Below are 18,894 nucleotides of genomic sequence, written 5' to 3' on the forward strand. Positions count from 1 at the left end.
ATCCAATTTATCAATGAACACATTTGATGTATATAAGTAGGTATAATTTAAGTCGTACCTGCCTCCAAGAACAGGCCTGTGTTGAGCCTGTGTCCAGCTGTGGACATTGTCACCGCCTACCAAGTGTGGCTGGCTTAGAAGTTTGGAAGTGCACAATATATGGGCTACCTGTACAGAGTACAACGTTTATAGTTCACCACCCTGCAGGGGGGTTTCCAACGGTGGCAGAAAGAGAATAACCCCACCAAATGGTCGAGGGGCACGACCAAGGCCGCTCAGCTGTAAACATGCGATAGGTACGGAGTATTCAAGACTCTAGAACAATGAGACACTGTAGAGACTCGCGATGCATTGATGAGTAGAATCGCCGAGAATTTCAAGCTTCGGCCGCCTCGTGAGCTGGTTTATCTAATCTGTGTGTGACTCGACCCGTTTCGAATTTTCCACCTGCCATGATCCCCCACCGAGATTGTTGTCGAACCCCGTCTCACCAAACAACTCCATCACCACACCGGGCGGCGTCTAATATTTCGCAACACCGCCCACGATGAACAGCTACCAGGCCCACCGGCCATCGCTTCGTGATGACTGCGGCCTGCAGATCCAACGTGCTTGGCAAGATGGACTGTGGGCTATTATCATCAACATGGCCAAGTCAAAGTCCAAGGCCACCAAGGATCCCTACTTCGAGGTAAGCTGCATCTGTCTTTTGGTTTTCATTTTATCTTCCAACACCATTGAAAACAAACTGGGAACCATGTGTTGGCTGGTTGACTCTGGTGAGATATGTGTGCGAGTTTCGGTGGCTTTGCAGTGCTCAAGAGGACTCTGTGTTAGTCGCCGAGTCTCTACATAGACTTGGGCTGGAAAGCCACATAGTCGCCGCACAACTCCAGCACACTACCACATACTTCCCCCCCCCCCCTCCATCATATACCAGAACCCAATTCATTCCGGGGTTGTTGTATTGTTCAATTCACTGCTAGATGTTATGATTTGCTTGCTAGGCGAGCCCCATGAGACGGCCTTTCACCCAAAGACTCGCGTCAAGGGCGATGATCTTCAGATCATGACGCGGAACATATGAGTGGTCACCTGCTGCGCATGGGACTGCCCGATGTATCTTCGATGATTATTGTCACTCCCAAAATCCGTCTCATTCAAGGGGGGAGAAAATCATCAATGTTGGTAATAAGCTGCTGACTGGATATAGGCCCTTGAACTTGCTGCTCGATCACAGCTTGACACTCCCATTGACCGACAAGCTGTCTGGCAGGCTGTTGACAAGATCATCAATGAAAAGACGGTTGTCAAAGACCCTACAACCGTAGATCTGTATGACTGGGCGCTCGTCAGCACCGGGATGACCAATGATCAGTATCCCAAGTACATCGGTGCGATGCGCGTCAACGTGGTCAAGGCAAACCCGAAGCTAAAGGAGATCGCGAAGACGAGCTTCTTTTCTTGTGTTGCTAACTCTGATTGGGAGCATGCTCAACAGGTACGATTCCGACTATCATGGCCTTTTACCCCTTTCGACTAACTCCCCTGACAGATTGCTGCCGTCATGGACAAGAACTTCCCAGCTGACCGACGCTTCCACTTCCGCAACATCATTACCACTTATATCTATGCAGTAAGAATTCGAATCAACAAATCATTCACTCATGTGGTTTTCTTACTTACCTTGGGTATAGACTTCGCTTGATGACAACGATGCTAAGAAGCCAATGTTCCGTACTTTGGCTTTGCGGCAGATCGAGAAAGCCAAGGCTTCCCGCCATCAGGTACTTGAAGGATCAAATTTGGAAAGTGGTTTATGTGCTAATACCCCATAACATAGGACTCGAGCTCTGAGCCTTTGCCCCCTCGCGCTATTGCAACCCAAGATGAGATGATGCTCTGGCTCGAGATGACCATAAAGGAGACAAAAGGACAGGACCTAGTCAAGTGCCTTGCAGATCCCAAGTACAATGCTCCTAGTGCTCTCAAAGATGGATTCGAGACCGTTTGCTCCACAATGATGGATCAATTGATGAGACTGGGCGCCTGGGATGAGTTCTATGCCATCTGCAAGGAGATCTTCGAGAATGGTGTTGCATTTTGGCTTGTGGAAGAACACGAGGCCAAAGAAAAGGCCAAACGGGAAGCGCAACCAACAGAAGAGAAGTCGCTCGAACAGAAAGCAGCAGAGCTGATGGCGGCTATGGGCCGCCTGAGCATCAAGTCACCCCAAGAGCTTCATAAGACCAAACTGGCTGCTGAGTCTATCGCCACACGTTCCGTTGTTAAGGACTGGAAAACGTGGGAAAGCTTCATCGTTGCTGCAAGCAAGCAACCGAATGCCAAAAAGTGAGTAACACTATTGTTTTCTTTCCCCAAGAATGATACTAAACTCATCGAAGGGCACTGAAGGAGGTGGAGGAGTACTTCACGATGATAACCAACTTTGGCCCGCAGCATGCCATCTACCGCACCCAACTGGACATGGCAAGACTGATAATCATGTTCGAGACGCCCCTCGAGTCAGAGTCGGACGAGTCGCTTGCCTCAGGAGCCCGTATTGATGGAATTATGGCTTACATTCGCTCGCATTACCGTGACATGAGCTGCTTTGATAATCTCAGGCGCTTCTTCGGTTTGCTTTCTATCAGCGAGGCCAAGGCTCTGCTTGAACGTTTGGGCACTAATGGCTCCCAAGTAAGTCTGCCGTCTACGTTGAAACATCTACTCGGGAACGACTCAAAGCTGACCAATACAGTCCGAGGAATCGCAGTTCCAAAATATCATGTTACTGACATTCCGTCTTCGATTGCGATACTTCTTCACCACATTCTCGAAGTGCTACAAACCTTCTTCTACCAACCGCGGGGCTACTTGTGGGATCTGTAACTCCGACTCTGTTCCTGAAAGATGCGAGGCTTGCTTGAAGGAGATCGCGAAGGCATGCATTTGGACTTGGAAAGCGGGCTTCAAGCATGAAGCCCTCCTGGAGCAGCTAAAGATCGAAGGTGCCAGCCCTTATACCGACTTGACGATCATTGGGTCAGTGTGCTTGTTGAAGCTCGCTGGACTTGATGGCCTTTGGGGGCGCAATGACAGTTCTCCCTTGGCGTGGGCCGATCGCAAGCGCGTAATGCAGGCGATCCTCTGGATGGATGCGCAGCACCATTCGCAGTCTGTTAAGAGGCAGGATCTCTCTGTTTTACTGGTCAAGCTGTATATCCTTATTGGAGCGGCATCGCATGCCAAATCGATCTGGGACACCCTTGAAGTCAAAAACGTGACTCTCAACTGCCTGGGACCCCTTTTCGCGGATCGTCTTGGTACCATGGCCCCTGGGCTCTGGCAAAGCCATGTCCACGGTAACACGCCTACGTCGCAGTACTTACATTACTACAGAAGTGCGATCGACAAGAATATCCCCAATAGCCTGCGTTTGTCTTTCGACCACGGCAACTATGCGAGTGTTTTGGGCAATCTCAGCACTAAGACGAAACACAAGCAGAGCTGTACTTTGGTGATGGCCCTAGTCGACCATTACAGAGGCATCAGATCGGTTGATGGCGAGGTTATGCAGGAGACCTGGCAGAACCGACTTTCTCGTAAGTGAAACTCTTCCATCCACGAAAAGCACCCACTAATAGTCATTTAGAACACATCAAGCCGGGCATGCGTCTGTATGATACTACAGATTATGGCCCTTTCCCTAACATTGAGGCAAACCCGGATCGTCCTATTCAAGACTTTCTTAGTATCGGTCCTGGTCTATCGGTATGTTTCCCGAGCCCGAGACCAAGCCTTGCTGCTCTTTACAACTAACCTGGCAAATAGGAGGACCGAGCACACCTGTCGCTCCTTTCGGAGCGTTTCCTGAGTCTCATCGCATACAAGGAGCCGAAAGAGTACAAGCCCGTCAATGCAGCTCTGGCTAAGGATCGTGACCGTAACATTGTAGTCCCGGCCTGCCGGGATATGATGACGTCGATGAACATGATCATGCAACGGATGGATGTTCGGGACAAGCTGACTCTCCCAGAATACGAATACTACTGCCACGTCCAAGCATTGGGTTTCTACGTTGTCTTATCTTTGACGAAGCCAAAGGGCGGTATGCCTGACCAACTTGTCGAGATGATCCGCTCCGAACTTATCAATCAGCTGGCACGACTCATGGTTCGCAGAAAGACGACGACGGAAGCAGACGCCGCCAAAGGCGATGTATTTTATGACATCTCTGCGCTGCACGCTAATGGAATGCTGCGCGAGTCTGCACTGGTGACTGTTCATGTGGTCCGCTACCTCGAGCGCACACGGGGCGCGGATGCTAAGAGCCCAATGCCTCAGTGGATGATCGAACACCTGAAGATCCTAAGAACAGTCTCCTTGGCTGTCAACCACCACCTGAAGGAGTGTATCGAGAGACTCTCGATGACGGTCAATCCGGCTGGCTGGGCCGATCGGATCGCCGAGTGGGCATTCGGTGACCTGGCCAATGGCACTCGCGGCGTGTCTGACGACCCCGAGGAGACGTATGAGAATAGCGATATCGACATGCTGCTGTACAAGGCCATCGGCCCGAAGCGCAACTTCACGATGGCGATCGACCTGATCGTGCATTCGTGGGGAGACGCCGCCCGGGGTTGGAGCAAAGTCAAGCTCATCGAATAAACTCCCAACGCGATGACCGCATTAGCTCTTGCTGTCGCCCTGCTACTTGCTCAAAGGTGGACTGGCCGAAATGTCTGTTGCGGCGCTCGCTCTCAAATGGTCGAGGGTTCTAAGGGATATCAAGAGATTATAAGGGATTCGAAAAGCGTAACGGTTGACAAACCGTCGCGTTCGAATCATGGTGGTCTTGACTCGCTACAAACAGGGGAACGGAATGACAAGACATTGGGTCTCTTAAGAGGTATCTCCAGCTCGTCTAGGTCTTTTGCAAACTTCTCAAGATGACAGCAAGGATGTCTTTTACATGCTTACGGTAGCCCGGACCTATCTCATCTCCAGGATGAGTTTACATTTGCCTGGACTCGATGCCCAAGAACAAGGCAGAAAGCAACCAGAAAAAAAGAAGAGAGAGAAAAATAGATAGCTCATCCATGGCGAAGAAAGCCATGTAATATGAGATGATGGACTGAATGTAAGACCAGTGCACCGTGATCGTAGTCGGACCAAATCAGAGATGTTATCATTTTACCCCTACAGAAAGGGGCAGCGTGCATCTGCCATACTGAGCAGCAGATCACCCGCGCTTTCCCATCTGCTCCTATGCTCATATGAGTTCTAAGCCAGGAATAAAGTTCAGCCACGCCTAGTACCTTATGAAGAATGCTCAGCTAAGATGCTATCCCTCTATCGAAAAGGGGCGGGAGGAACGCTTTCTCTCTTCTCGATACGTCCCCAGGTCAGAATCATGAACTTCAATCCTCGGGTCTTTAATTTGTACGGGGCGCAAATGATGTTCAATTCTAGCTACAGATCTAGGTCTTACGAAGCCCACATCCCTTCTTGATCACCCGCGACTTCAAGTTTTCTGCTTTTCTTTTCTTCTATCGTGTTGTGTTCTCGTCTCTCTCCTTCTTCTCCTCTCACATGTGGCGGTCGCCCCCGGAGCTGTTGCGCCTCCGCTGCTTCTTGACCTGAAGGGCGCGGGCCTCCTCGCGCAGGGTGACCCAGACCCAGAACCAGCTGAGCATCTCCATGAAGGCGAGGGTGAAAACGACGCGGTTGCGCAGGCCGTCCCAGCCGCCGCCGCTGCCGGTGCCGGGCACGGCGATGGGCCGCGACATGATCTTGCCGCCCGCGCCGGCGCGGCGGGGCATCGTGGGCGTCGTGAACCACGTCGTCGCCAGCACCACGGCGAAGAAGAGGAAGCGCAGCGGCGCCTGCGCGCCCCAGTGGTGCACCAGCCAGATCTCCTCGGGCAACGACAGCGACAGGATGTCGGACAGGCCCACAAGGAGCAGGATCATGGCGAGCAGGGAGGTCACGGGGGTCGGCGAGCTGAACTTGGTCGTCATGGGCTATATGGAGGGAGAACAGGGCTAGGTTAGCAGACTTGTTCGCTTAGAGAGAAAGAAGGGGATAGGCTGAGCTGGCGGGAGAGGAGGGAGAGGGAAAGCTTACCACGCCCATGGCTTCACCCAGCAGATAGACCAACGCTTGTTCTGCGATGGTTTCCGGGTTCGTGAAGAAAAAGTAGGCCAGGGTGATGTGGAAGAGTGACAGCGAGGTCAGGATCGTCTTGGCGGATATGAGTGCCATGGTTGCGGTGCTCCGGTTGTTCTCGGGTCGCGCGGACTTTTAGCTATCGTCGTGAGTGATCGTGGGGCGCATTTGTCTCCGTCCGGAGTGAAGATGGTTGATGATGGGAAGGGTTGTGGTTCATCGATCAGCGCATTCTATATTGGGTATATAGATGATGCAGGAGGGGATGTATGTGTGTACGTGGATGTCCGTGTATGGCGGCGTTGACAAACATTGGCTGTCCTGTTGCCTTCGGGGCTGTGCTGGTGACCGTGTCTCGAAAAGATTGATGGATACGCATGTCCATCGCGAGCCCCTGCAGCTGGCGCTGTTCCAATTTTCGGGGGGCCCTGCATTAGCAGATGCTGCGCTATGATGAATGCTTCAGCTCAACCTTGCTTATCGTTTATCGCGGGAAGCGGGAGAGCTAAAGCGTAACTGGCCCCTAACTTTCTAGAATCTAGCATGGTCCCTCCAATTTGAAGCTTGACCATGATAGCTTAAGTATCCAATACTCCAATACTTATCCTGATCATACCAGACCCAATTGTCCTCATAATAGCTAGAATCCAATTGCAAGGCTCCATGTCTTCGCTTGCTTTACATGTCACCAAGATCCCCTTTCTATCCAATACTCTCTGGCTTGGAACGCGAAGCTACGTGAAGCTACTTGTGTAAAGTAGGTAATATTGTGTACTGCGGGGTTCTTCCCTGAAATCCGACGGGATGGCTGCTGTCAAAGACCTGAAGTTCATCTGAGCCCAAAAGGTGGGGGGTTCGCAAATCAATTGGCTTCCAGCATAAGGGTTGGCTGCTTGAGGAAACAACAAAAACATTCGCAAATCGAGTCATGTTATGACCAGAACCTGCTAAAGCCTAGATTCTGCTGGCCATGCTCTAAGAGAAACTCGGCCTTTTTCTCCTCCTGTTGTACGACCTCATCCTGCCCAAAATGGAGCTCCAGAAAGCAAGACATGTGCAGTATTTCCAGCGCTGTTACACCACAGTCCTGCCATCCGTCTACACATCTATGGACAGCAATCGCCTGCTCCTAGGCTACTTCACCCTCGCCGGGCTCGACCTTCTGTCATCTCCTTCTTCTGCTTCAGCATCAACCAACGAAGACAATACACCCGCCCCTCCCAGTCTCTGATACCGGCCGCGGATCGGCAGCGACTGCGCGACTGGGTGCTGGCGCAACAACACCGGAAGGGGGGCTTCTGCGGCAGTCCCGGCCACGTGCAACCCGACATCATAAAACGAGGTTGGAATGAGGCAGTTTCGTACCCGGCAGTGAACGACACCGAGAATGTGAGCCTACCCGGAACATACTTCGCGCTGCTCACTTTGGGGCTGCTGGCAAATGAGGACGCAAACAGCGTGGCAACGGCGTTTCGGGGCGTGAACAGGATAGGGACGTTACGATGGATCAAGCGACTCCAAAGACCTGACGGCAGCTTCGGTGAGGTTGTCAATGCGGACGGCTCCATCTCCGGAGGCCGGGATATGCGATACTGCTACATGGCGGCGACAATACGATGGGTACTACGCGGGAACGAAGTGGGAAAGGACCTGGACATTGATATCGACGGCATGGTGCGGCACATCAGAAAGAGCCAGGCTTACGATGGTGGGTTTGCCGAGAGCCACATGGGCGAGAGTCAGGCAGGCTATGCCTACTGCGCCGTTGCCGCGTTGTCCATGCTGGACCTTACAGCAGCAGATGCAAACAAGCCAAATCGCTATCTAGAGGCCGGAATACCCAACATAGCCGCCATGGTACGCTGGCTCGTATCTCGGCAGATTGTTTTTACGGACAGCGATGAAAGTGATAGCGAAGAAGAAGCAGAAGATAAGATGACCGCAGTACCGACCTCGGAAATGGCATCGCTGAGTGTCACGGGCCCGGTACTGGGCGGGTTCAACGGCCGCCCAAACAAGGTTGCAGATACATGCTACGCCTGGTGGGTAGCCGGTGCGCTGCATGTGTTGAACGATGCCCTGCCCGAAGCCGCAAGTCTGAACGGAGCGTCTGGCCGTGAATTCTTGCTGCAGAAAACGCAGAACGCCTATGGAGGCTTCGGAAAGGACGCAGGGGCACCGCCGGATCTGTTCCACTCATACCTGGGACTGGCGGCCCTCGCTACGATGGCTGGGAACAAGACTGAAGAGGGTTTAGGCCAATTTGATGTTCGGCTCTGTCTTGGAAAGGAGGCGGCCTCCAGAGTAGACCGAGCAAGGCAGTTTTGGGCTCCAGCATCAGGAAATGATACCACATACGCTTAGAATAGAAGGGAATAAGAGAACAAGAAATGGCGAAGCACATGCTTGTTCGTCCCAGGTCATATCTCACGATAAATCATGTCTAGTAGCTAATGCAGTCCACCAGTGAAAACAGATACAGCACTAGCCCAGGTAGGCCACTCGTGCAAACCTTTGTGACGGGTCCGTACCCCGAGAGAATACGATCAGCATCGTGTCTCAGGCGACAGAGAACATCCAAATGTCGATTGTAGACGTCTGGACCGAGGTGCGGGGTCTTGCTTCTTTGTACGTCATGCCTTTGGCTTTGACTATTGCTTCCCAACATGTTGGAATGATTCTGAGGCTTGGTTCGACGGTTAGAAATGCCAATCCTGTCGCTTTTAAAGCTGTCATGATGGGTTCGGTAACCTCTCCCAGTCCATTGTTAGGACAGCCATACGACCTGACGAATTCCAGGTCCAGCACGCCCGTTTTCGTCCGGCACTTGAAGCTAGCCGTGGTGCACTTGAGCGAAATGCTTTTTCATGTTCAAGCTCTCTTACTGTGATCTCCTATGATCTCATTTTATTCTTAGTATATTGAATACGGTTTTCTGGCTTCTGTCCTCGGTTCCTAGATGAGTTTAGCTATTTCCTCAAGTCGGCAGTAATTCCTTAACTGTCGGTGACGAGAAAAGTAGCGATATCCAACAGCTGGTGTATGCTTGTTATTGATAATCTAGAGTACTTCGAACCGGCTTTGATGCTGTGGGAGGGAGTCTATCTCAGGGGCTACCAGAATCTCCATTATCGTCGTCCCTCCCGTCATTGATATCCTATTATTCGCACCTGTCGCCCTCCGGAGCCCCGCGCAATGATGGCGCAGCTGGCCAAATACCCAGGAACGCCGGTAAAATTCTTCAACTACGAAGCAGATCAATGGATGTTAAGCAGGCTAGGTATTCAATACGGGTATATCACCATCCTTTTTGATTAATCAGGCGGCCTTAGAACGCGAGCTAAGAAGGGGTTGGAAGGTTCCTTTCGTAGGGTTATTCAGTGCATCGATTCTTCCCGTAAGATAAAACATAAGAAATACTTCTCGGAGCGTTCCGAATATCAGGATGGGCTTCTAACCAACCCAGTGCTCTTTTGGCATGGGCCATTCTGAAATTTTATATCTCTGAGTGACGGTAGTAGTCAAGTCAAGTCATGGCTTGATGACATACTATCATGTTCCTTATTTCGGGGGGGGGGGGGCAGGTCGAACAAGCCCTTGGGCTCCTTGGCATCGTCCATCCTAGATGTAGGAAGCAGGTAAAAGCGATTCGAAAACGGCCGAGTTGGGCGCAGAGCGTCCTTGTCAATCGTAGCAAGGCCTTCTGTGGCTGATAGAGCAGAGTTGGTAAAGTTGTGTGCTGCCGTTGAACTTCAAAGATACGCTGTCGGAACCATTAGTACAGGAAGGATGTAGGGATAATTGACTGAACACCACAGCTTATACATGTCCAGTTCCGTGTCTGAACTTTAAGCCATTGTGGATAATTTATCAGGCGTCCCGTTGGCAAGGTTTAACCAGTCCATGGACGCATTGAGCTGGTTATCGTAACATCAAGAAGGTGAAAGAGAATGGCAGGATACTGTGACCTGTCGAGGGGGAAAAGTATGTATTGGTATTTACAGACTTGGCACTGGGGCAGAAGCTTACTTGAAGGGAAGCAGAAACGGGACGCCTGTGCATCCATTCGCCTAGTCGCCGTCTTAGAGAGCAGGCTTTGCCACAGCTTTCAGAAGATTTCTAGAGGAAGACTGTTCTCTATTCGTTGTTATCCTCATAGCAACTGTCATGACCAATATAATAGTGAGAATTAATACTCGGCATGCCTTGATCAACTCCTGTGTCTTTATACCCTGTGATTACCAAGGACTGAATGTGATCAAAACCATGACCGGAAATTGGTGGAAAAAGTTATATAGAGCCATGTAAAGAGGGAGTGTTACTTGATTAACATGATACAACACCTGGGTCCCGTAAAATTTAGAACGGGCAAGAGCATGTGAATGGAATGTCTGATTATTCCAAGTTGAACAAGGACAATTGTATTCACTGTATAGTCGCCGACTATGCAATTCTACCTAAGTACTTATTTGGCTCCGCTCTCCGCAAACCAGACCACCTTCGATGGTGCAACCCATCTTTTCACCTCTGGCCCCTTCTGCTCTTGTGAATCATCCTGCAGTCCCTTTATATCGACTTGCACCTCGCATTGAGCTACTATTGCTGTAAGCCTCCTTTTTACAGAAGAGAAATCGAAGCCCACTTGTCGAACAATTTCCCCCTATCGGCGATGGCGGAGGCCGAGAAACCACTGGGATGGCTTGACCTCCCTGGCGAGGTCAGAAACAAGATCGTAAGCAACCCCCCCCCCCCGACGATAGTATACGGAAGCCCCTTTTCCAGCAAGCTATCCGGTTCCAGTTGACAAGGTTGCCCTTACGGCAATGTGTTTACTCCATGTCCCAGTCCTGGCTGACCTCATTTCTCTCCCACAGTACCTAGAGGTGCTGAGCACCCCAGATGATACCGAAGGCTGGTCCCGCCCCGTTCACACTTCAGGCGAGAACTCGTCCGAGCAGAACGGGGGCTATAGCATCTCTATCTTGCGCACGAACAAGCGCATATATGATGAGGCGAGAAGTATCCTATACCGCGAGAATACCCTGTACCTCGGCCACCCACTGGACCTCACCGAGAACATACTCCCGACGGTCGGCGCCAAGAATGTGAGCTTCACCCGGCGTGCTTCGCTGCCATTCCCTGAGTGGGAAGAGTACCCCCCGTACCCCGGCAGCCACGACGGCACCTTTGGCATGGTTAGTGTTCTGGTTCAGCACTGCCCGCACATCGAGGAGATCGAGTTCGGCGATGTCGGACTCCGCGGTAGCAACTATCAGTCGGGAGGGATCGAACAGGTTTTGGAGGCCTTTCTTCGACTCAGCTCGTACCTTCAGAGTATCCCTTCCCTGAAGAAGATCACCGTGTGGGTCAACCCATATGAAAGTTGGAGAAGGCAGTTTGACGCATTTCTGGACGACGAGCTGCGGGTTGAAAATGCGATGTCCAAGGCCGGCTGGGTCTTGGAAGGGAGAGAGCACTACCGTTGGGCCTGAAGGTATCATACGGGCCACAGGAGTAATAGTGCAGAGGAGGGTTATGAAGAATAAGTCACGATGTTTTTGCATCACCTTATGAAGATGATATAGGGGAATGAATACACACAAACACGGTAAAGGAGGCGGCTTCTTTCACACCTACCCTCACCACATATGTAGTGTAACGCGGTCCATGCCCCCTATTGGACGACACGGACGCTTCAGTCGCATTGTATGCAGGGGTTCCTCCGTGCTTGGCTAATACAATTCTGAGAGGCGAAAGCGGGAGATCAGGATGCGTATAAGTCTACAGCCGGGCATCCTTCAGTCGGCTCGCGCTCGAGGCTCGCTTGTTCCGCGACTTCCCCATTGCCATTCAGTCCTCAACAGCACAAAGTATCTCCTGGGCTCAAGATCCGAAGCCGAAGATCGCATTTCTGACATTCTGCAGGATTTATTAATTCGGGTACCGCAACATACACACACACACACACACACACAAACACTATGGCCCCCCTTCCCCGCCCGACGTGATCAACGCCATCACGCGCAAGAAGGCGCGCTACGGCTACTACGCCGACACGAAGCAGTGGCACCGATACGCCGGCGACGTGTACCCGCCCGGGTGTGAACAGGTGCCGCTGTGGGCGATGATGCAGGTGGAGAAATGGCTCGGTATATCGCTTCTGTAGTAACTTTTCGTCTGGAGGTAGAAAAGGGGTCTCGGGGTCTCCGTGACGGCAATTCGGTCGCTTTGAATAATGAATGGTGAGAAAATTGGTTTCCTACGAGGATTAATGATATTAATATTACGCGAATTATCAGCGATACGAGGTCTGAATTATGTAGACCGAGGCATAAATCCTTCGGGCTGATATCCAAACCTCCAATCATGCCGGTCAGCTCATGGAGACAATGAGTGAAATCATTCTAACGAGGGATTACTTTCAAAGACGCCGGCAAGTAAAGAGACTAGTCTGTCAATAGATACCCTAGAAACATAGAGCAGCTCCCTGTTGCAAATTGGACGCATGAAACATGATCTCGAAGCTGGTAGTCAGATCTCTACCACGATTGGCGGGTTGCGCAGCTCGTTCTGCTGACCCACTACTACAGCGGCATTGACGAACGTAGTGATCTTATGCTCTCCCAGGGGCGTGAAATTGCGTAAATAGTAGCTGATTCGGCCCCAAGCCACCAAAATGGCCATCCAAGCCAGCATACCCCAGCCAGCCCATCCCGTCATGACCCCGCCGAACGCTCGTTGCACGGCATCTAAGATGAGGTCATCGCGCCCGTAAGCCGCATGTATGTGACCGAACACCATCAAGCGGGGTCGTAATCGGTGTACCATGTCTGCTAGATAGGGGCATCCCGCTCGGTGAAAATCCCGCTGGTCGAGGTAATGGCGCGGCGGACCATGTGTGATAAGAATATCTGGAGGCTGCTCCATGAGAGCCATCTTCTCCTCCCAGTGATCGAGGGCGTCAGGTCGGTATTGAAAGGCGGATATGCCATACTGAGGGGTCCACGGGCTACCGAAAACGGTGAGCTTTCTTTCCCTGTTGCTGCTGCTGCTGCTGGGAGTACCGTTTTGGTCACCTGCTGCTCCCTCGGTGTCGATGTCAAGAATGACGCTCGTGTCCTGTAGGTAGACAACATCTCCCCAGTCAAGGTCTGCTTTGGTTTTGGTCTGGCCATAGCGCCTCTCGGGATATCTCGTGAGAAACTCCTCGTCCAAGAGGACATCATGGTTTCCAGCGACATAAATCTTGTGCTTGTGCGGTTGGGAAGAGAGCCATGCTAGGCCAGTCTGCATCTCATCAAAGGAGCCCGATTCCGTCAAGTCTCCCGCGTGGATGAGAACATCGCCGAGCGGTAAGGAGGGCTGCTTGTTATGTGTGTCGGAGATGCATACTACCCGCACCGGCGCCGAAGAAGATGCAGTTTTGGTTGACGGGTTTTGACTCTTGCGATGGAATGTCAAGCGTGCCTGGGCGACCTGTCGTTTGCGCCGGCCCCGGGATTTTATATTTGTAAGAGGTGCCGAAGCAGGCATGAAGAATAGAATAGGCTTATTCCAGAATTGGAGGTTGAGAAACAAAGTCGCTACGGATCCAAGTAGAGGAGAAAAGCTGGGTTTATCGATAATTATAGATACCTAAACATGACGATACTCAATGATTGTCAATGGCGTAGATGTTGGATGTCTGCATACCGATCAGCAAACATGCCTGTAAAACATGCCTACCCCACCTCAGCCACCCAAGCACTGGGCCAACGTGAGGTCTACTTACGTACCCCTGAACTTGGGCTTACCTATTCAGCTCAACCAACAAGACGATGCCAGTGGCCACTATTCTCATCCTGGGGCCTTTTCCGAGACCATAACGCAATGGGGTTTCAAGAGAAACTAACCTAGATTGCTGCTGCCTCTTCTCATTCACTGGGAACTGCCATGAATGCGCGCGCCTAATATAAGATATCGATCAACCCAACTTGGTGATGCTCTCGGCGGCATGCTCAACAGATGAATATGATGGCTTACAGGAATAGCACACGCTACGTGCGAGGTTGTCTTGTGTTTCTTCGTGTTTATATATATATTATTAAAACAGAAGGTGACTCTAGGGAAACATCACAGTCCAGAACATCTCTTCCATCTTCAAAATCTTATAGCGATTCTATAACCACCTCTGCCCAGTCTCGTTGAAACATATAGTTCTATACCATCTCCATTTACGACAGCATCATGGGCTGTGGAGGGTCCAAGCAAGCGAGGACTAGCCCTGGAGCTGGTCCAAGACCAACGCCCCGTCCACAGCAACAGCCTGGGGGGCGTCTCAATATCGGAGCACCGCAACAAGTCATGATCCACGTCCCCCGAAACCGGGTTGACCAGCACGGCGAGCTCCTACAGCAAGTTTCTCGGGAGATTGGCCGCGCAGGACTTGCTGCCGCCCTAGCGTATATCGCACAGTACATCAGCCAACGTCGCTCGCAGATCACGGTCGTGGCCGTCGGTGGAGCCGTCAACACGCTGTACCTGCGGTCGCACGGGACAACGCACGACATCGACATTTTCGGCTCCGACTTCAACAACGACGCCCGCATGCTACTGGACCAGGCGATGCATGCCGCCCAACAAAGATTCCCGGCTCTGGGGACTGACTGGCTCAACACCGAGACCCAGATGTGGATGCCGGGCCCCTTGCATGGCGAATTGACCCGCGTTGCCAAAAACCAAAACGTCAAGATCTTCGAGAAGCCCGGCTTGACCATCTATGCCGCCCCGTGGCACTATGCGTTCACCGCAAAGATCAGCCGCATCCTTACGGGGGAAACCAGGCTAGGTCATATGATATGGACGATGCTTTGACATACATACACGAGTACATTCGTGCGCACGGCAACAGGCCGGTTCCCATAGCCACTGTTCTTCAATGGGCCAGGCAATTCCATCATGAAGCCACGGCGAACATCCTGCGCGATCGCGTTAACCGGTTATATAGATCTCGATATGGCACATCTGCCTTTGCCTAACTTGATCGATGAATAGCCACATGATGAGTACCCCTGAAGAGAGGCAAGGCTTTGCGGAATGGGCAGTGTGAGGTTCGGTGTCAGTGTCGAGGCTGGAATGATGTGTTGTCATTGGGAGCGAAGCTGTAAGGACATAAGATCCCGGCACTGTGTAATATGTACGATCATTGTATCAATAGATAGGTTGTCGTGCTCGCTGGCCGAGCGTCCCAAATAGATTGAATAGTAAAGGTTGCCCCCTTTTCGATTGTCAAAACTTCTGTATATAGCATCAAGTGAAGAAGATATGGGGAGTCCAGAGTACGGTGTTTTTTGCTAAGAAGTCGGGGTCAGCCCGTGGATCTTGCCTGGTCTCTAACACTTCTCCGTCGTCGGTTGGCAGAGCGTAAGGCTGGCTCAACGGCGGCACACTCTTTGCCCATTGCGGCACCTCCTCCCATTGACGTAGATGCTCTGGAACGTTCCGGGCAGCTTCGGCCTCCTCTGGGATCATCAAGGTAGGCATATTGCGGTTGAGGCCCAACTTTACTCTTTGGTTGAAAGACCTCGCCATGAGGTATGTGCAACCAGCGAGGAACGCATATCTCTCCGGGTCATCATCTGCTGGATCGGCAATCCCACTGACGGGCCAATCACGCCTTCGCCAAAATGCCTCGAGGCAGTTCCGGTAGTCAAGCACCCGGTCAAGGACGATGAATTCGTAAAGGCGGTAGAGAGCAAACAAAGGGCTGTCCTTGAGAATACCTTGGGGCGCCGCAGACTTCCGGCTTGAAATGACAGACAAGTACTGCGCTGGATCTTCGAGGATGATCCTTGGTGGGGCGGCGGGAACACAGGGTAGTCATCGGCACAAGGTACGAACATATCTTCGGCCCCATACTGCTCCTCCTCACCGGACGCAGGCCCAGAGTTCGGACTCGAGTTTTGTTTCTGTCTTCGTAGTGAAGTGGACCACCACGAACCAAGCCGAAGGCGCATCGCATCGCATGCATGGTATGACCCTTGTTGCCAGGAAACAGGTTTTCGGTGAGGGACTGGTGATGCTTTCTCAAAGTGAAGCTGTTGTAAGGTGTGACCGGACAAGGCAGGCTGTTTCGTATCGGAGTACCTTAGGTGCCATGTGGCTGTAGAGGATAGATGAATTCGGAATGGCAGATCTCTCTGCTGAACATTGGGAGTCCGACAGGTTAGAAATGAAATGCATGTAGGTCTCACGTGCGCTTGGCAATTGTCTCTTACTGACTGGACAGGCATCAATTGTGAGCCTGCCATGCTAACCAACCTGTTTGTCCCAAACGCTCCAACCAATGAAGTGTGAAGACGACCGGCCGGTAATTGATGTCGATGGAAGAATTCCACTACGCGCTGTGGTGGATACCTCTTATTAGGTGGTTGTCGCCTTCATCTCGCAAGCTAGAGCACCCTGGCCTCAACTATAATATAACGCCTCCAGGCACGCGCATCTTGGCGTATCTTTAAACACGAGCACTTACTTATATGATGATAGATTGGAGGTCGGCTAAAAATCATTATGGGGACATGTTCCATTACTTACACTAAGCTGTTGGATAAGAAGTATCCATCTGTGTACCTTGGCAGAAACAAGAGAATTGTACTGTGCCGCGGGACCTGGGTGCCCTTTATTAGATGTTTTATGTGTGTTGTCGGGATATCGTGGCTTTTTTTTTACCCGATCCACGTAAGTACCATCTTTAGCTGACGTACATTTCAGGAACAGTAATAGAGAAAGGGTAACAGATATGTACTTAGCAACCAGTAAGCCCAGTGACCTCACAGGGATGCCTCTGTCCTCTAAATTTAGGGCCCCCTATGTAATGGCTTACAGGGGTACGAATCCTTACCCGCTTGTGTGCCCTTTGTTGCCGCCAGGCGCCCACGACCACAGACAAAGGCCACGGATCATCAACCACAACGCCTTTGTTGCTCCCGAAGGATCATGCCCCCCCCTCCCCCCCCCCCTGGGGCTAAGCCTTCTATGAACGAACAATCGGAACTGATGAGCCCAATCCATCCTCTGAAACAAACCCCCTTGTCAGCTGATCAGCGTTTGCTTGTCCCGCTAGCTCCCATTGTCATCCGCTGCAGAACTCGAGCAGGTCTGATCATGTACAGAGAAAAACGACAGGCCGAGGGCGCCTTTGTCTCTCTCTATGATGCCTGTGCCGCTGCCGCTGTAGTACCAGACCTCCTGCCTTCCCTCTGGTGCTCTGGTACTATATTTGGATGCAGACCTCAGAAATCAGCATCGGGTTTCCAATGTACAACCCTTGTTGGGGGCAGATTATATATGCATCCTCCACATCGTCATTGGCTTAGGACTCGGGCGAACCATGGCTCTTGGGACTGGCCCCTATGTAGGAGAATGAGTGCCTCCTGGGCTTACTAGGTGATGGCCCAGTATTTCACACCTGACGTAGTGGTCCCCCTTTGTCGTACAGGGTAAATATGACCAGGCTGGCCCTGGGCATGTGTTCCGCCAGTGAAGATGAAAGAGAGGCAGGTAAGGTAATAAGAAGACGAAGTATACTGCTACTAATCAACCTAGCCGCTTCATCACTATCACGCCAGATCTATCTATATAATCCTCGTCTCCAGGCCCCGATTTTAAGACCCCCCCCCCGTTTTCCATCTCTTGCCATCCATCGTTCCGCTTCATACTCAGCTCAGTGATCTCCATCCATCCCCTTGCCTCTATAATATTCTATAACAGCTGGTCGGCCAGCCACGATTGTGATATACCACCCTCACCTCTCTACGCATCCTCCAACACACAAGCACCAGCACACAGAGACACCCTTCGCCACCATGCACATCCTCCTCAGCATCCTAGGCCTCTCCCTGCTCAGCGGCCTAGCCCAAGCCGCCCCGGCCGTCCAGCCGCGAGGAAGCGGCGGCCAGAGAGTCGGCATAGCCGTGTCCGACAAAACGCTCGACCTCCTCGAGAACTTGGTGACCGGGCAGACGAAGGTGAACTGGTACTACACGTGGGAGCTCAAGGAAAGCCCCGTGATCAAGGCCGCCAACCCGGACGCCGAGTTCCTGCCCCAAGTTGGCCCGAAGGACCTCGACTTCCGCAACCCGGACAAGCCGGTCCTCCTGGCCGACAGTGCCAACACACTTCGCAGCCTCCAGCAGGGCGGCTCGAAGCGGCTGCTGTGCTTCAACGAGCCCAACATCCCGGTATCCGACGGCGGCATCGGGCTGAGCCCCGACGTCGTGGCCAAGTACTACAAGCACGCCGTCATGCCGCTGCGGCAGCAGGGGTGGCAGATCAGCCACCCGGTCGTGTCGGCCGGGCCGCCCGGCCTGAGCTGGCTGCGGCAGTTCCGAGACGCCTGTAAACAGGAGAACGGCGGGGCCGAGTGCCCGGCCGACTTCGTCTCAGTGCACTGGTACGGGCCCGCCGGCGGCCTGGGGCAGTGGGTCGATAGCCTCCACGACTTCTACCAGCAGAGCGGCGGCGGCAGCCTCAAGTTCTGGTTCACCGAGCTGGGCGACCCCAAGACCGGCCAGGAGGGCAAGGGCACCGAAGGCGACAACCAGAATCTCCTGGATACGGCCCGCACCTTATTCAAGAACAAGGACTACGTCGAGGCGTACGCTTGGTGAGTAACTTCCCCTTCCAAAACAGCAGCTGTTGCCGAAAGATCTTACTGACGTAACGTTCGGAAAGGTTTGGTGCCAC

The 18,894-nt window shown here is 52.2% G+C and overlaps 8 protein-coding genes across 8 annotated transcripts; 5 read left to right on the top strand and 3 right to left on the bottom strand.

Annotated features, from left to right (window-relative positions):
• Window positions 1-547: 547 nt before the first annotated feature.
• On the top strand, window positions 548-4,671 carry PG994_011807 (N-acetyltransferase B complex non catalytic subunit; the record flags this gene model as incomplete). The annotated part of the gene is made up of 9 exons (XM_066863216.1): window positions 548-691; window positions 1,214-1,501; window positions 1,556-1,636; window positions 1,698-1,787; window positions 1,844-2,352; window positions 2,406-2,700; window positions 2,762-3,605; window positions 3,656-3,774; window positions 3,835-4,671. 9 exons carry the CDS (start codon window positions 548-550, stop codon window positions 4,669-4,671), a joined length of 3,207 nt encoding a protein of 1,068 aa, XP_066712326.1.
• Window positions 4,672-5,591: 920 nt separating this feature from the next.
• On the bottom strand, window positions 5,592-6,267 carry PG994_011808 (uncharacterized protein; the record flags this gene model as incomplete). The annotated part of the gene is made up of 2 exons (XM_066863217.1): window positions 5,592-6,026; window positions 6,130-6,267. The coding sequence occupies 2 exons, from the start codon at window positions 6,265-6,267 to the stop codon at window positions 5,592-5,594; spliced, it is 573 nt and encodes a 190-aa protein (XP_066712327.1).
• Window positions 6,268-7,201: 934 nt separating this feature from the next.
• Window positions 7,202-8,535, top strand: PG994_011809 (type-1 proteins geranylgeranyltransferase subunit beta; the record flags this gene model as incomplete). Its single annotated transcript, XM_066863218.1, has 2 exons — window positions 7,202-7,335; window positions 7,359-8,535. 2 exons carry the CDS (start codon window positions 7,202-7,204, stop codon window positions 8,533-8,535), a joined length of 1,311 nt encoding a protein of 436 aa, XP_066712328.1.
• Window positions 8,536-10,840: 2,305 nt separating this feature from the next.
• On the top strand, window positions 10,841-11,663 carry PG994_011810 (uncharacterized protein; the record flags this gene model as incomplete). Its single annotated transcript, XM_066863219.1, has 2 exons — window positions 10,841-10,903; window positions 11,046-11,663. 2 exons carry the CDS (start codon window positions 10,841-10,843, stop codon window positions 11,661-11,663), a joined length of 681 nt encoding a protein of 226 aa, XP_066712329.1.
• A 1,039-nt stretch (window positions 11,664-12,702) lies between these two features.
• Window positions 12,703-13,704, bottom strand: PG994_011811 (uncharacterized protein; the record flags this gene model as incomplete). The annotated part of the gene is made up of 1 exon (XM_066863220.1): window positions 12,703-13,704. The coding sequence occupies one exon, from the start codon at window positions 13,702-13,704 to the stop codon at window positions 12,703-12,705; it is 1,002 nt and encodes a 333-aa protein (XP_066712330.1).
• Window positions 13,705-14,397: 693 nt separating this feature from the next.
• PG994_011812 (uncharacterized protein) lies at window positions 14,398-15,024 on the top strand (the record flags this gene model as incomplete). The annotated part of the gene is made up of 1 exon (XM_066863221.1): window positions 14,398-15,024. The coding sequence occupies one exon, from the start codon at window positions 14,398-14,400 to the stop codon at window positions 15,022-15,024; it is 627 nt and encodes a 208-aa protein (XP_066712331.1).
• A 435-nt stretch (window positions 15,025-15,459) lies between these two features.
• PG994_011813 (DNA-binding protein) lies at window positions 15,460-16,166 on the bottom strand (the record flags this gene model as incomplete). Its single annotated transcript, XM_066863222.1, has 2 exons — window positions 15,460-16,000; window positions 16,051-16,166. 2 exons carry the CDS (start codon window positions 16,164-16,166, stop codon window positions 15,460-15,462), a joined length of 657 nt encoding a protein of 218 aa, XP_066712332.1.
• Window positions 16,167-18,014: 1,848 nt separating this feature from the next.
• Window positions 18,015-18,818, top strand: PG994_011814 (uncharacterized protein; the record flags this gene model as incomplete). The annotated part of the gene is made up of 1 exon (XM_066863223.1): window positions 18,015-18,818. The coding sequence occupies one exon, from the start codon at window positions 18,015-18,017 to the stop codon at window positions 18,816-18,818; it is 804 nt and encodes a 267-aa protein (XP_066712333.1).
• Window positions 18,819-18,894: the final 76 nt, after the last annotated feature.

Source organism: Apiospora phragmitis (genome assembly GCF_038363925.1).
Source record: "Apiospora phragmitis strain CBS 135458 chromosome Unknown utg000010l:1.0-9815664.0:1.0-9183399.0, whole genome shotgun sequence".
Taxonomy (NCBI): domain Eukaryota; kingdom Fungi; phylum Ascomycota; class Sordariomycetes; order Amphisphaeriales; family Apiosporaceae; genus Apiospora; species Apiospora phragmitis.